This window comes from Astatotilapia calliptera, chromosome 3 (genome assembly GCF_964374335.1).
Source record: "Astatotilapia calliptera chromosome 3, fAstCal68.1, whole genome shotgun sequence".
Lineage (NCBI taxonomy): Eukaryota > Metazoa > Chordata > Actinopteri > Cichliformes > Cichlidae > Astatotilapia > Astatotilapia calliptera.
The window spans coordinates 42,677,658-42,694,717 of record NC_137424.1 but is presented as its reverse complement, the minus strand read 5'-3'; the positions used below and the strand labels follow the sequence as shown (position 1 = coordinate 42,694,717).

Sequence of the window (17,060 nt, the reverse complement as noted above, 5' to 3'; positions counted from 1 at the left end):
CAGCAACCTTGAGGAGCAGATGACTGGTGATTCACAATGACTAAAAGGTGAAGAGTCACCCTGCTCTGCTATTCAGAACAGACTGCTGCCGCTCACAGACGAGCGTTCACTGTTATAGGAGCTTTGTACTCCCTAATAGGAGAGTCTGGAGATGATTTCAGCTCCCTTGAGGTACACACTGGGAAGCCCTCTGCAGATAGCTCTACATCTCAGGTGAATACTCTTCTGTACTGTTCGTGTATTTTTACATTTATATCTTGGGCTTGTAGATGTTTTTGTTTTTAACGCTCATCAGTGTGGTCAATCGAGTCAGAACCCATCTTTTTACATTTGATGTCGATGTACTGATGTCTAACGTATTTAGTTTTCTTCTGTACATTACTTTGTAATCAGTATCTTGAAAGCCCAAAATGTATTAATATATTTATTAATTGCCCAAATAATTTAATATCTGCTTTCCTGCTATTAACAATTGGTTATTTGTTTCCATTAATATAAATATGACATATGCAACAAAAGTGAAAGTATGCCACAATACAATATCACATCTACACAATAATAATAAACAATAAAATGAGACATACTGGTGAAATACAAACTTCTAATAAAAATTAATCCTGAGCTGAACTACTCACAGGTAACGCCAGCAACAAGCTCACTTACTTTATATGACAAGGTGTCCATAACCAAAAAGACTGACATATTTTACTATTTATTGGTGAGGTGCAACAAACTGTAAAAACTGCTGGTCCCATCAAGCAGACAAGGAGTAACATAAGAATTTTTGAAAAATTGTTTCAGAGCCAAGCCAGAAGGTCAAACTTTACTGGTCAATTTACAGTTATGAGCTTTGAGTAAGTGACCAAAGAGGCAAAGTCATGGATACGCAACCATCCTATATTTTTTTTCAGGCATCTGGGGTAGATCCACAATATATATAATTTTGGGTGTCTTTGGACCCCCCCAGGAGGAACTACAAAAACACTGCTGAGGAAAAGGATGACTGGAATTCTGTGCCTAGCTTGTTGCCACTGTGACTCAACTTCAGATAAACAAAAGAAGATGGCTGGATGGACAGAAGTATGGATGGGCTCTTGCTCTAGGACGTTTGCGAGTGCAGCCAGTACCTTGTCATGGCACCACTTGTATCTGCCTTGGTTAAGAGCAGACATGTACACTAATAAGATATTGTAACAGCCACTATGGTGTGGTGTCCCTTTAAGACACCCAAGTCGAGGGTTGATGGTGTCATCAGTTTGTGCCACTGCTCTGCTCTCTCTCTCTGTGATGGTGTGAACATGTGCTTACACGCTAGTGCATGAGGAGGGACGGATTTTATGTTTTACCTCTCCAGACACCTTTGTTTGCAACGTTATGGGTTGTACGAACACTGTGCGCTATGTTTGTTAAGCTGCAGCCGTTCAACCGGGCTTATATGGTTGATGAAGAGAAGGTATATTAAAGAACACACTGTGGAATTCCCAACGCCAGCGTGAGTGTGTATTCTTTTGGCTACCCTGCTAAGTGTTTTGCCGCCTCCTCTCAACCACTAAACGCAACCCGACGTTACAATATGTGCCAGGGTTCCTGTAGAACTTGCACATTAGGTCATCTCTCGTGCCCCTGCTGTGCAGATTTGGATGGCTCCAACCTCCATAAGTCAACCCAAGTGTCAAAGAGCCCAAATGCAGACTCAGAAAAGGGCAATGGGATCAACCTGGACTTTATTTACTAAACTCAAGTGAAAACAGTACACACAGGAATTGTGGGTGGCACGTGGAACTCGAACGAGGGTCAGGAATCGTGTGTGGCATGGAACTTGAACAAGGGTCTTTTGCTAGCAAGTGGAGGGTGACTAGGAAAAAGCAATACTGGGCAGGTGAGTGTCCAGACAGATGAGAGGGAGTGGTTAGCATTTCCAGAGATGACCAGCGTCCAGGTGAGTGAAAAGAAGTGCGAATGAGGAGTATGGTGAATCCGAGAAGCTACTAGAAACACAAGGAGAACAGGATAAGTTAGCATGAACAAGAGAAATCACAAGATGCAAAGGAGGCCTAATACTAACGTAGATCATGAGACGAACTGGTGAAGAAAAGTTGAATGCGCTGGTCTTAAATACTGATGGCTGATTATCCTGGATCACAGACAGATGAGCATGACAGGCGTGTGGATGAGGGCTCCGCCCAGAGGTGGGACTCAGTGGAAACGTGGAAAAACACAGCCACTCTCCTGGACCATGACACCAAGTCACCTTCCTCTTGGGGTTGATTGACCCACGTTGCCCCTGAGCCCTGGGAGGTAAGCTTGACTGCTCTTAACTTCCTCTGGTACTCCTCCATATTTCTCATTTCTGCCTGGATCATGGTTTTCCTCTTTGTTAAGTTAAACTTTTCCAGATTTTTGGAAGCATGTGATGCCCAGACTTTGTCATCCTGCACAGGGTGCTCGAATAAAGTTGGATTTTAAAGATTCCTTTCTCTTGGACCAGTGATTTAGAGTCCTTCCACTCTTGTCCTGATGTGGTTTTTAACCTACTTCTCTGACCTTGTTGTCTCTTGAATCTCTGAAGATGAAGGCAAACCTGCATTTGCCACTTTGAACTCTGCAATGAGAGATGACAGAGTAGTTGTAGTTGCCCAGATGTAGAGCCCGACTGGAGTAAAACTTGGAGCCAGCTTCTTAGGTGCTCAATGATCTTTCGTTCCACTCCTTCCACTGCTGTAAGCTGGACTTTATACACTATCAGAAACCACATCAACCTTGGAAGCAAGCGTTGTTGATACAGCCATGTCTGAAACTTCCCCAGGAGCCCAGATTTATCAGTAGTCTTCAACCACCCCTATGCTTTCTCTTCAGTATTGTGGATGCTGCTGCTGTCCCTTAGTCATCGTAGTCTGTGTTGCCACCTCATCAAGCTTGGTTAGGACCAATTTTGCCTGCACATGGGAAGATGTTGTGATTATAAGGTCATCCACGAAGTCCTTTATCACTGTTATCAGATGCTTCAGTTCTTCGCCGAGTCTCTGGTTACATTTTTCATGAGGTTCATAACAGGATGATAGGCTGGGGGAGACCGCACAACCAGTGACAATCGTTTTCTCGTGGTGCTGCCACTGGGTGATGCAGTTTGTGGTCTTGAAGCGGAGCTTGATCCCTCGCAGGTAGCTACAGATCATTCCCTTGATGCGGTCTGGGACGTGGTAATACTTTATGGCTATTCTGACAAGATTGTGAGGAATGTCTACAAAGTCCAGCCAGACTACTGTCAGATTGCTTTTCTTTGACCTGGCTTCATGTGTCATCTGGCCTAGGACTCCTCTGTGTTCCAGGCATCCCGTGAAGCATGGAATGCCTCTCTTTTGGATCAAGGTGTTCACATATCCATTTTCCATCATGTATGGAGTCATTCTCCTCTCCAATATTCAAGGCTGAGCAGGATAATGGTTCTAAATTGGCTTATGCTTTGTTAGCTGTTTTATGCTTCCCATTAACCTATTTTTGAGTCTCTTTCTTAAAAGAAATTGAGCTTTTCAAAAACAGTAAGGAAGGTTTATTTCAAAGTGTGAACAAAGTGGAAACGTAACAATGTTTAGGCAATGCATACATCATCATTTTACAGAGAACGTCTTCACAACATTACAGAATTTTCCGAAATGGCGATAAACTTTGACATTTAGAGAAAAAGGAATTGGGGCAGGGAAGTGTTCATGTGTGTGTTGTGTGTGTGTTTGTGGTGGCGGGGGTGGGATGAGGCATGTTTTTCCTCAAAAGACTTTAAGCTATGTGGTTCAGGTTCAGATTCAGGAAGTGAAAATTTAGAGGGTTGTTGGTGTGTGTGTGTAGTCTGATTGGTGCTGACAGGGAAGTATGAGGTGCACAGGGATGTGGAGGGGGGGATGACTGAGACATAAAGAGGAAAGAGGAAAATGATGAGGAAATCAAACAGGATATATCGTCTGCACTGCAGAATCGGACGTTTTTTTTTCCATTTGAAAACATAAATGTTTGGTTCCAATTAAAAACGCTGCGATCGCTGCAGTAAAGTGCTGAGGAGAAACCAATGTGGTCCATCCACAAAAACTACTTATAAACAAGAGTGGGAGTGCAGAAACCCACGGCTAGAAATACACACTGTTTGCATTGTAGCAAGGAATATTACGGAAACCAGCAGCGTATGAGAGAATGGAAGGAGTTATATTTCCAGAAGGATATAAAAGTAAAACAAACCCAATACTAAAAGCTTTTAGATATTAAACTGAACTCTTAAATGTAACTTTCAGTTTGACACCATTCACCTCTCTTTTGCAGTCAGACACCAAATAACCAGAACTCTCTTTTTTTTTCTTTTTTTCCGAGGTTAACCTGGAACGACTCCCTTGAAAATTGATGTTGGATCTTTTCCATGTTTCTGCAGAGTTCTGCTTTTGGTGTCACACAACTGATTTAATATCTGGCTTTTATAAATTCACTGTAATAAAAATGAAGCCACAAAAGGGTAAAAGGACAGACTACAGCAATGACTCTCAGTCGTTTTTGTCAGACCCATGCATACCCACAGTGCCCAGATGAGCTCTGGTAACCCTTTCACTGGTTGCCTTTGTTATAAATAATTTTATACAATAAAGAGTCCGTTTTTAGGGCCAGTTTGTTAAATTCTGACCCTGATACTACAATATTAACGCATACTGTGGGTGATGAAGTCATTTATCCATATTGCATAAATGGATAGATGACATTCATTTCCTTTTTTTAATTTATACTTAATTTTAGCTGTTTAACACTCACAATATAGCCCATTGGTATTTACCCTCTACTGTTAATCCATAACTTTCAGTTCACTATTTCTTACTTTTAGGTATCTGTTTTAACCATTTACTAACTGGTTAAAATACAAAAATGATAAATGTGAAGTAACATATGTGGTTGCTTTTGCTGTCGTGGGTCCTTTAGCTTAGCCCTTAGCAGCAGCCTCATCGCTGCTCTTTCATGTTTTAACTTTGTCCCGATGCTTCTTTCCTTTTGATATAAACTTTCATTGGCTCTTCATTTCAGTACCAGCTAACTTTTTGAACCTATTAGCATTTAACTTATGTAGTAGATTAGTTAGGGCTTGCATGGTGGTGCAAAGGTTAGCACTGTTACCTTACAACAAGAAGCGTCTGGGTTTGAATCTGCCAGGAGGCTGACGTGTCTGATATCCCTGTGTTGGTGTTCTCACTGCATTATCATAATGATGTCAGTCCAGTATCAAAATTGCAACTGACGAAGCACGTTGTTGTGATCGCATAACTTTAAAATATGGAGAAAAAAGTAAAACCATACCTTTGTTAAAATAAACCTCTCTTCTAAAACAAATGGTCAGCATTTCAAGTGTTTTCTTTGTTCATTTATAAAATATAACAAACATATTATCGGGTTAGTTTTGCTGTTAGCCAAATTTAGTTTATTTATCTTGGTTTGCTAACTTAGCTAACTTTTTGGCTAATGCTAACTGAATGCTAACTAACTCAGACAACGTCACTGGTCGGGTGCAATGCTGATCCTGGGCCAGCGTTATTATGATGATGTAGGAACAACACTGACACGACGATATCAGACTGTGCATGGGGCTTTTCTGTGTAGAGAGAGGTGTCGAAGGTGTGCACGTCCTCTCACAGCGCTCCTACAATGCCACACTTGGTAAGAAAATGGCTTTCTGTTACCTCTCTGAAACTGCAGAGTTATATCCTGGTGTACAAGAATCTCTGGTTGGACGTCACTGGTCTGCAATCAGTAGTGCTAATGTTGCACACTGTTTACCGCATTGAGAGGGCTGATTAGCAGAAGGGTTTAATAATCTATTTTGTAACTTGGAGATGACTTTGTGAAGCTCCATGTGTTCAGGTGCAGGGTAGCATCTTCAATAAAAGTAGAAAATGTTTTACTAACATGAGCAGGTTCTTTTGAGAGGTGTGAATATCCATGACAGAGGATTTCTCAGGCATGAAAGTATTTGGATCTCCTTCTAAGAGGTTTCAGTCAGATTTAAAGGAAATCACTAAGTGTAATAAGATTATCTGTTGAAAATTTGGGTTTTAGTCATGCATATACAGTTTCTTTGTTAGTTTTTTCGGGGCCACTTATCTCACCCCTCGCCCTATGGCAACTGGGATTGGCTCCAGCACTGCTGTGACCCTGAATTGGATTAATGAAAGCTTTTCAAATGGTCACAAAGAACAGAAAATGCATAGATTTCTGCCAAATAAGATAACACTGAGTTTGCTGTACGTGAACCGATTGTGCCTACATGCGCAGTCGACCATTAAAGACCCATCATCAGCCACAACGATGACTGCAAAACAAAAACATCCAGCTGAGGCTGACAGGAAACGGCTGTTTTTATATGAATTCGCTCAGGGGTGAATGAAAGCGTGTACCAATTTCATGGCAGTGCATTTCATTTTTGTGATGTTCTTTCTGTTAGTTCTTTGTGAATAACTTACATAAGCATCTATACTTTGCCAACGTGATGAAAAAAAAAGGAAAATGTATTAACTTCATTTATAATACAGCTTTATCTGTATTTTGGCTGAATAATTAACAGTTTTATCAGGTTATTTCTTGAAAAATGGTCATCAATCAGGTGAAGAAGAGGGAGTAAGGACAAGCTATATTTAAAGCTCTATGCTTCGCTCGGTATAACTTGCACAACAAAGTATACAAACAATCATTTTAACCTTACAAAAAGATAACAAATTCACATCCATGGCATTTAAAACACCGCCCAAACCATCTCCTTGATAAAATGTAAAATGTGTGTAAAATATATCCAAAGTATTTAAAGAAAATGCTTGCATTGATATTATAAAATCAGTATAAACAGAAACAAAATTGATTTGTAAGATTTCATACACACTGACGCTACATTGTATAAAATATATGACAACTCGTGTAGGCCGCTTGCAGATGTGCTCTCAGCTGTGGAAGTGGAAGGTGCATGCACAGCTTTACTCATAGTCTTATAAAGAGTTTAAGCACAATTTATAGCGTAATACACAGGCTAAGATGAACATCCAAGGAGTTTTCTTCTGCTTCTTCTTTTTTATATGAAGCCCTTTATCTACAGAACAGCTCCCATCACATCTGTTCCCTCGGCAGACATTCACTGCGGGCCTTGGTTTTATTCCAAAAATCTGCGTTCCAAAACAGCTCTGCAGTCCAGAGGGAAAAAAAATCCACAACAGCTTCCCCAAATGTCAGGGTTTGTCTTTCAAATTAACGTCTTTGGGAAGAAGCCGTAGCATTAAGCGATGCCTCGACCGCTTATGACAGCTTCACCATTTATAAAACAATCTTGTCCGCACAAAAACAAGTTAGTTCTCTGATGAGTCTGTTTACTCGTTAAAACAAACAAACAAAAACAAACAAAAAGTTTCCACAGTGCGCTTCAGTTAACTTTAAAGATGCTAAAGACGTGAGGCGAGGCGGAGGGATTGCCTACGCTGTGGAGTCTGAAGGACGGGCCCGTAATGGCCTGCAGCTCCGTGCCTTTGTCCAGTCGCAGGAGGCCGGACACCTGGCAGGGCTTCAGGAAGTGGAAAGGGTGCGGCCCGGCAGAGGGGGTTGTCCCGTAGCCTTCCATGCATTGCAGCTTCTGAGCCCTCAAGCCAAGGGTCACCACGTCCAGCTTCACGTACTGAGACTGCTGCTCGTTGAACAACACCTGAATGGACAGAGAAGATGATCTCTCATGAACAGGTCAGCAGAGGGAGAACTTGTTTCTGGAGTATTCATGTGAAACCCAAGCACACTGTCTCGGGATTTCATGACTTTTTCTTTCTCTTTTTTTTTTTTCCTTTTGCTTAGATTTTCTCCAGACTTCTGTCAGCCTGACAAGGAGGAAGGCCTGGATACTTGAGATTACCCAAAACCTGATACCCAGCTCTCCAAAAACATGATTCATACATCTACACTATGACTGCTCGAGCTAAATAAAGCTTGCTTCTAGCTTTGCATGCAGACTTTTTTAATTCACCCTACTATCCAACCATCCATGCATTTTCTTCCACCTATCCAATTCAGAGTCACAGGGGGGCTGGAGCCTAATTCACCAGACTAAAAGTAAGAAATGTATTTTTATAGGTGTGATGCTTTAACCTGGATCTCTGTTTTATTTAAGATGTTTTCAGCTGGATTCATCTTTCTCAGAATCGTCAGTGTTTGAACTTTGTCTTAACCATCCCATGAACCCGTTTCAGTTTACTTTAATTTCACTTTAAATTATTACCCAACCATAGTCTGAAATTGTTTTTTGAAATTAAGTTGGCAGGATAAAAATATAGAATTTTGTGAAATAATATAAAGATACCTAATCAACTTTAAAGCTGCATTTATACCTTTGGGACAAAACATTTTCATTTTGACTCTGTTTTGGTCTTTTACATAGACTGTATATAAAAGATGGATGTGCCCATCGCAAACACGAAGTATGACACAGTATGTGGTTTCAGAAGAAGTCAGGTTAAAGGGAAGTCATATAATGAATTACTTCATTATATGACTTTGTAAAAAAAAAAAAGTTAAAAAAAGATGAATTTATGTCATCAGTCACCAGCAGATGACAAAGACTTTGATTTTTTTGATTTGTTTCCTGTAAGAGTGTACTCCTCTTACTGCGAATATGGGTTTCTTAATCATTTTGTCATAAAAGGAATTAAACAGAGCTGCCCGTTCCAGGAAATAATTCACTGTCAGCGAAAACTGAATTCCCTAAAAATACATTACACAATGTCGACTTTGTTTGCTGCATTACATACTGGCTAATGCGTAACTGTAAACAGTACAAAGCCTCAGGGTTTAAAGAGTGAAGCCAATGTAGAAGTAACTTAGCTTGTGTTCTTTTTAATAGTCACCAGGGGGCGATACAGGTACAAAAATAATTCTAATCCTATATACATTTAAGGCAAAATGTCTCTTTCTTGACCTCTTTAAACACTTTCCTGTTGAGTTTATGGACTTAGTCACTCATTTGAATTAAAAACTTAAGTAAACATTTGTCATACCAAGTTCCAGAAAGGAGGATTAGCCAAGGTGTGCTTGCTGATTAACAACTTGTGAGGTATAATTCATTAGCCAGTGATTTTTGTTTTGTAACATTACTGCAAAAATATTGTTTTACAGTAGCATTATGAATTTTAAAACCTTAAGCAGAGGACATTAATACTGTGCAACCAAATTTTCTTTGAAGGGTTTATATTAAAAGTGAACAGCTAGATAGCTAACTTAGTTAGCAAGGTATGCTAACTAAGCTAGCTAGCGCAAGCGGATCGGCTCCAGTCCAATTATGTTCTTCAGCAACCAGTGCAAATTTTGATTTAATTTTAGTCATAAGTCTAAAGTCATAGTTAGTTTTAATCGAATAAATCTCATAAAATTATAGTAAATATTAAATCTAAAGGTGATTCAGTTGATTAAAATATGAAGCGTAAAAGTGTGGCGTAAGTTTGGTGTCCTACTTTTATTGACATCAAATGTGAAATGTGTCCATATGTCTGCTCTTGTCTTTGTCAAAAGCACTAACATTTTGTCACATTTTAATGAGAAACAGGGAGATTTCTGAGTTCTGTTTCCAAAAAAAAGCTGTACCGTTGCCCGAGGGCTGATCGATTGTTAGCATCTAACCACTGGATCGCTGCCAAACACGTTCTGCCTTTCTACAACTTAATTATTTGTCTTTGGATCTCATCTCTCCAGAATATTTTCATCTCGTTCCTATTCGCAGACGTAAGCATCAGTAAAATTATTTCTCTCAATGAAAAAGGTCGTTGAGAGAAATTACTTGACAATGAAATTAACACTGATGGAAAATTGAACTTTTAAAAAAAAAAAAAAAAAGATGTGGGCATCTTTTATTTACAGTTCACCAGAACCTGAGGGAAATATCTGGATCTTTACTTCATCTTTGCTTGCATATCACTGTGTACATCAGCTAGCTGCCAACTGGGAACCATTTTGATTTTGTACAGTTTATCACACACAAACAGGCAGGACTAACCTGGTGTTTTTTTCTTTTGTGTAAAGAGAAAACATGCTAACTCCACTCAGAGGCGCTCTGTCTGGGTTCAAAGCACACCACTGAGCTGCCTTTAATACTGCCCACATTCATTTGAGGCATTATTAATGGAAAAGTTGTGACTGGTTCAGCTTTAAGGTAGAGGTGCGGCTGCCAGACAGTCCCAGACTAATGCTGGGTTAGCTTAGATAAGCCCAGACTCCTTGTTTAATAGCCACACCTTGTATGCAGAGTTTGCAGCTCAAAATAAACTATCGCTCCCAGCAGAAACTCACCTGGCAAAATAGGAAGTAGACGCCTGCTTTCTCCACGGTGAAGGTGCCCTGCTCCTTGTTGTACCTCACCGCTTTACTCATATTCAGCGTCCTCTCTTCCCAGCCCTTGATCACCCCACCTTCTCCCACTGTTAGACACACGCACACACATCCCAGGTCATTCCTCTCAGAGACAAAAGATTCAAAGATCAACCTCTGTCCTTCACTTTTACGACTCTTACCTTGCTGAGAGGAGACTTTGGTTACTGACGGAAAGCAAAAGCGATTTTGAAAGAAAAGGAAAAGGGAAAGTGAATTAAGATTTTATGAGTGCAATCGTATAGGGGTATATGATTGAAAACACTTCAGCAGATGCTACACGAGACAGCTACGAGAGATCTGCCAAGCCACTTACTCTCAAAATGAGACGCCGCTTTCCTTCCATTTCCACTCCTCCCTGCTTTCGACGTCCTCTCTGTAAAAGGGAGGCAGGAAAGGAGACTGAATGCACATAAAAATGACGTCTGTGGGGTTTTTTCTTGAAAAATTTATTTGGACAAAGCAATCATCCCCATCTCTATCTGTCTAATAACATGAAGCGTTAATTTGGTGCCATTCAGATCCAGACCTGGCTGGCTCTAACAGGGTTAGCAGATGGGTAAAGGATTTCCTTTCACGTGCTTCAATAATATTTCCTCAAACTATTATTTTCGGTCAGAAGCGCGTGCCTCCTCACCACCACACGCACACACACGTTTAGCAGCTAATCTTGGAGCCAGTTGGTCGCAGTCATGTAGAAAATACTGAATACAGAGATTGGATGGAAGGAAGGAGGCTGGAGAGATCTGATTGGAAGGAAGGGTGAAAAAAAATTAGAAAACCAATAAAACCCCTAAGATGGACAGGGGGAAAGTGACTGATAAAGCAGAAAAGGACAGGCATTAAAAGGCAAAGCTGAAGAACTAAAAGGCTAAGCAAGAAAAATGAAGTGCAGGAACAGGAGAGTCAAAGAGGGTCTTTGGCTGCAGCAAGACAGAGTGAAGCAACAGCCAGCTTCATCCAAGAACAAGCTCAGATAGCTGCAATAAATAAAGCACAGCACTGATGACCGCCTGCTCTTATTCCCCACTAAAAGTTTTTTTAGGGTTTTTTTGCCTTACAATCCAGCCGATTTCAAACACTGATACAACTCTGTGTATGAACTGTGAATTACACACTTTATGTTTCAGGATGAGACGGGCCAAACGCCCCCCACCGTCATCATTCGGGAATATTGAGCCCCTGTGAAAATAACTCACATGTGGGTGACCCTGTGGACTTTGGATTTGCTATGGCCGAGCGTAAAGCCCTCAGGCTGGCCAGATTTTCTCGACTTAAGCTGTCGGTCTTTTCAGAGGAGAACATAACAGCAGTGTCCTGCTGAAAGGCAAGACTGGAAAAAGCTGTTTGCTCTTCTTATTCCCTCGTTTTTCTTCTTTTTTTCCATTGACAGCCATGAGTTTCTGACAGTTTAATGAGATATTAGTTACTAAAACCAATAAGCTAGCACTTAGAGGATATCAATACAGATACACTGGTGAAATCTAGACTCTAATCCCCTTTAAAAAGCCCTCGTGTGGGTTCACTCTCGGGCAAAACGTGGACAATCAAGCAGTCCCGTGATGGTGACGCAAGCAGAGGCTATAAATACAGCAATGATAGGTCATCAAATATCACCGCTTTCACAACAAATCATAGCTGTGTCAGTCGTGTGTTCTGGCGGTGGGGAAAAAAATCAATTTCATTGCCCGAAAGCGTGCAACAAGGCCCCCAGCGCCCGCGCCAGCTGCTTTTTTTCTGGGACTCGAGGCCGCTCTGGTCAGACCTGTAATTTCTGAAACAGTCTTCCAGCTGCCTACTTTTTCCTGTGTCAACTTTTAGCAGCGGGTAGTGCCTGCGGCCCGCGAGACCTGACCAAAGTGGCATGTGGGGCCAAGACTGGCCAGCGCTCTGCGTTAAATGTTCTTCCTAAAAAAACAACAGTTGGTAAGGAGACTGTGTCTGTGGCAATTTGGAGAGCTGAAAGGACAGGACGTCTTATACATGCCGGTGGTGCTGCAGTGCAAGAAAAATGTCAGGCTTTGGCAGGCTTTCGAGACGCAGTACCATCTAGATTTGGGCGGATTGGGCCTAATATCGATAGTATCGATACAAATGCTGGTATTGGCGCGATAGGATCGCATTAATGTCCTACTAAGTTCAGTGTGTAGCCAACTGAATTGTGTTAAATAATTTTATTGGAAAAGGAAAAATATCAAACATCTACTGTGAAAAATGGCCTAACGTCTGTTTTAATTACAGACTTCAGCACATTTAAACAACAGAAGTTAATGTGCTTTAGAGATGGACACATTTAGACTCCAGGTCCTTAAAAAATCACTTTCAAAATACATGAAAAGATGAAAGGTGTGTTTTCTCTTAGTAACTACTCATCACTAACCATTTAAATGTGTTAGGAATTAGCAAATTGATGATTCATCTCATAAATCTGCTACATAAGCTGCCTTTAGAGGTTAAAAGTATTGCTGAAACACTGGCCATGAATTTACTTGGTATGGGATCGATACCAAATTAGCAGTATATCACAGCACTAGTACCATCTCTCTTCACTCGATGCCCCACCAGCAGCTCTCTCTTCTCCAGGATCAGCTGAACAATGGCCTTCCTCTGTTTGTTGACCTGTTGAAACACACAGAAAAAACCAAGCTATTAACAAACGGCCAGTTATTTTTCTCATAACTTTTTTTTTCTGGCACAGAACCCACTCACGGCCACAGACAGCCTTTATTTCCTGCCAGCCACATAAGCAGCAGACTGTCTCTGGCAGTATCCTGCCCCCTTTGCTGCCATTCTAGCTTTAAATCTACCACTTCCTCAGCGACTGGTTGCGACACCTAATGCATGTTTTCAGCACTTCGAATTCTTCACATGTCATTTTTTTTCCGCAAGAAAGAAATTGATTTTGTCAAGCCAGACAGGATTTAAACCCTCAACTGGAAGGTGGCTGGGGGGGAGACTCCACTGGGTGACCGAAGGAGGCCTAAATCGAGTAAGAGGAGAAGCTGCTCCAGAGGAGGGGGGGAAGAAGTATGTTTAAATTTACTGCTACTGTGGAAAAGCAGGCCGAGAGAGCTGCAGTGCACCCTCCAGACGTTCACTCACTGGGCTCTCATCAGAAGTTGGCTAACGGCAAATGGACAGAACAGGGGCCCCCTTGGGGAGGGCTCCAGCAACACTCCACGTGTCCAATTTTGGGGGGTATTTGTGTTATGTGCAGGTTTCTTGCCCCCCCCCCCCTCTCTCTTTCTCCTGATATAAAATCCATTGCAATCTGGTTTTGTGAAATACACTGAACTCAAAAACAGAAAAAAAAACAAGAAGAATTTCCATTCTGGCTCCTTTAGGAAATTTATTTGTCTTGTGATGCAATCTAGTGTCGGATATTTGCTGCAAGTGCAAAACAGAAAAAGAAGGAGAGTGGAAAAAAGTTTAGGAAAGCTGCACTTTGCAGGAGATTTAGAAGCGTTTGCTTGTGCGGGCTGAAAATGATTTACACTTGCCACGCTTTATCGTGCAGCCCGTTTCACGCCTCGAGTCCCCGGCAGACTCGAGGCAGTGGGGTGAGCGGGCATACGCCAAATAGCTGAGGCTTTCCAGTAAAATTAGATTAAAAAAAAAAGGAGCACAACTGGCACCAGAGTAATTAATCATAATCCCCCACCCGGGGAGAATGGGGGTGGAGGTGGTTAACAGGGGGAGGCGGACACAAAAACAAGCAACAACTCGGCACAATTTGACTGCGTTTATTGGCGAGTAATAAAAGTGCCAAGCAGAGAAATGGTGCGAGAGAATAAGTAGTCTACGTGCGAGGGGCGAGAGAAAAGGGGGAGGGTGAAGTGTGGATTTGTCCATATGCCCCCAGCCAAGATTCCCGTAACCGCAGCCACAAAAGAAGTTACATAAGAAACACTTGATGGTCTTTCAAAAAAAAAAAGTTGCAGGAGAGTAAATATTATTGTTGGTGCAAAAACGGAGAGGGGCTGTCTGCACGCTCGAATTATTAAGGTCTTTTTCTAAAGTATGACACAAACCTGCTCGAGTCGGTCCTGCAGGATCTTGAAGGACTGAGACAGGTCCCGCGTCTGTCGCAAAGTCCACGCCGTAAACAGCGCGCTGCATGCGGCCAGAGACAGAGCCACCAGGGCCAGAGAAGCCCAGACGACCCGCAGCCTGCGTACTCGTCTCCTCTGCAGAATCCGATGCATATTGGTGCAGACTGCGCTGCTAATCACCGCCGCAGACCATCCGAAATCCCCCGCTTCAACTCCATTCCAGCAGAGCATGAAGTCCCTCCAAATGCATTTCAGTCCAAATGTCCAGTCTGGCAATAAGAGGACAGGCTGTGACCGCTCTGTAGGATCTGCTCTTTAACTTTTAGCTTTATCTGACAGATGAGTTTGAAAGCAAAGCAGCAAAAACATCTGATCAAATCACGGCCACCATCCTCCGTGTGTGCAGGCCGTCTCCAAATACAAGAAAACTGTGCAACTGGCGCACATCAACTGTTGCATCCTTCTCCTTGTGATTCGTTGACTCAGCTCTCTTGTCTTCCCTTTAAACGGCGTGCTGGGGGGTCAGTCTATTAGACAGACAGACCGAGCACACATGAATGTACACACACGCGCTGAGAGAGACGCACACACACGCAGCCACACACTCTCTGCTGGAGGCGAACTTTGCCTGCGCCCTGAATTTTTGATACCAGCTGGCAGCCGTCGTGAAAATCGACGAGGGGAGCGCACGGAAAGCTTTACGCGAGGCTTCCGCTGCTTGTCAAATCACTCTCATCAACTCCAAATATGTGCCATTCATGTCCGCGACAGTGCCGTGTGCAACCACACGGTGGCTGTATAGACTCACGATCTGCACGCTGCACGTTTGGTTTCCACTGTGCCATCAACAGGTGAGCCAGAGAGCAAAGTTTTCATTCATAATTGAATTTATAAAAAGAAAAGAAAAAAAGATAAACCGTTCCAGGGAACAAAAGGACAGTGGGTTCAAACAGGAGTACCAGCTCCTTCTATACAAAGCACAGAGGTTCTTATCTTCAGAGAATTTCACGTGGTGACACTGTGTCCTGACCACTAGATCTCTGCAACTCCTAAAATATTTTCTGGAGAGCGCGTTGAATCATTTTAAACAAGCACGCTGCTGAAGCCACATTTACAAAATGACGCTGTTCATTAAAATAGCAGGGGTATGAGGCGCTTTTCAGAGCTCTAGTGCCTTTTTACGAGGCCCCACACAGCAGGCACCATATCAAACAGTAAATTAAAATCAAACTTGAATTTAAAAGTAGCCCGAGGAGTCACGCTGATGCTTTTCTTAAAGAAGAACAAACCTTTCATTGCTCACATACTGTCTTCTTCTTCTTCTTTCCAGCCTTTGTTGGACAGCACTGCTGGCACCTCACCTGCCGATCTGAACGTCTAACGCACGCACACGTATGTGAGAATGAGCATCCTTGTGCACATTTGTGTGAAAATGAAGGGTTAGGGTTAAAATAACTTCCTGCCCAAAAAGATTAGAATAAATCTACAGTTTTCCAGTGAACATATAGGTGAACACAGAGACTTTTGGAATAACATGCTCTGGGCAGCCCAATGAAAGACAGAGCTGTTTGGCCACAGGAGCAGTAGACTTGTTTGGACCCAATGTGGCTTTTCAGGAGAAGAACCATCTGTAAAGCATAGCGGTGGAAATGTTTTCATTTGGGGTTTCTTGCTTCAAACTTTGGTGAGTTTGCAGTCATTGATTCAGAGTGAATGTTGATCAGGAGCACGCAGCAAATCCGCAAAGGCCCACTTGCAGGAATGGAAGAAAACCCTTAAATGTACTGCACGGAAGGACGGTCTAACATTTCAGCAAGCAGATGCCAAGCGCTGTGGACGATTATGCAAATGTTACATCTATTGATAAATATATATTTTTTTGTTTGCATCCTAGTATATCACGTTTATTTGCAGGCACTGTATCGAAGAAGATGAAATGTTGAATATGATTCAAAAACATGGAACGTCTCCATTTCACAAGTGTATGTATCAGAGTCATGTGATGAACTGTCCAGAGTCCACCCCGCCTTATGACAGCTACTGTGGATGGGATGCGTGGGAGAGTCACCAAACAGGGACTGAGAAATACCCCTGCTTAGCACTACTCATGGTTAAAACTCCACAGAAATGTGACTCGTCCTCACATGGCGAATAGAACAATGTGAGCTGCAGCGCCTTGAGGCAGTTAAATTGAATAACTACCAGTGGACTTTTCTGTTTTAGCTTTTCATGGCTTATTAGCAGCAGGTACTTGTACTTTGATCTGTGCATGTCCTGTTAAATATAGCAGAGGTCTGTATATTTATGTGGAGGCTAAAGTATTCCAAACTGTGTAAAAAGTCAAAGACAGAGTTTGGTCGCTTGCAGCGATCTTGAAAGTCAACATTTGTTACAACATCTTTATTCTTCAACACAGTCTGAACTCTGTTCTCTGTCAAGATGATCCCACACTGCTTCTATGATGTTGACGTCTGGCTCTGGGGAGGCCAATCCATGGCTGATAGTGTCCCACTGTGTGTTTTATTGCTTTGGCAGTATGTTTGGGTCATGCTCAGATGCTTTCCAGTATTGCATGGTGGATAAAAATCTAAATCTACCTCATAA

At 42.1% G+C, this 17,060-nt stretch overlaps 1 protein-coding gene and 1 long non-coding RNA gene across 2 annotated transcripts; one reads left to right on the top strand and one right to left on the bottom strand.

Moving 5' to 3' along the window:
* Positions 1-15: 15 nt before the first annotated feature.
* Positions 16-4,513, top strand: LOC145421138 (uncharacterized). The gene is made up of 3 exons (XR_013902444.1): positions 16-213; positions 2,146-2,298; positions 4,357-4,513. It is a non-coding gene; the product is annotated as an uncharacterized LOC145421138 (long non-coding RNA).
* A 2,105-nt stretch (positions 4,514-6,618) lies between these two features.
* On the bottom strand, positions 6,619-15,179 carry tnfsf12 (TNF superfamily member 12). Its single transcript, XM_026162173.2, has 6 exons — positions 14,436-15,179; positions 12,942-13,023; positions 10,721-10,780; positions 10,548-10,571; positions 10,327-10,454; positions 6,619-7,702 (listed from the first exon to the last, which is right to left on the bottom strand). The coding sequence occupies exons 1-6, from the start codon at positions 14,685-14,687 to the stop codon at positions 7,427-7,429; spliced, it is 822 nt and encodes a 273-aa protein (XP_026017958.1). The 5' UTR covers positions 14,688-15,179; the 3' UTR covers positions 6,619-7,426.
* Positions 15,180-17,060: the final 1,881 nt, after the last annotated feature.

Excerpts from the sequence above, each read along its gene's own strand:
- tnfsf12 (XM_026162173.2), bottom strand. The coding sequence starts at position 14,687 with ATGCTCTGCTGGAATGGAGTTGAAGCGGGGGATTTCGGATGGTCTGCG. Across the intron at positions 10,781-12,941 it reads GCATCGAGTGAAGAGAGATG|AGAGGACGTCGAAAGCAGGG; the intron begins GTACTAGTGCTG and ends TCCCTTTTACAG. Across the intron at positions 7,703-10,326 it reads TCTACTTCCTATTTTGCCAG|GTGTTGTTCAACGAGCAGCA; the intron begins GTGAGTTTCTGC and ends CTGTCCATTCAG.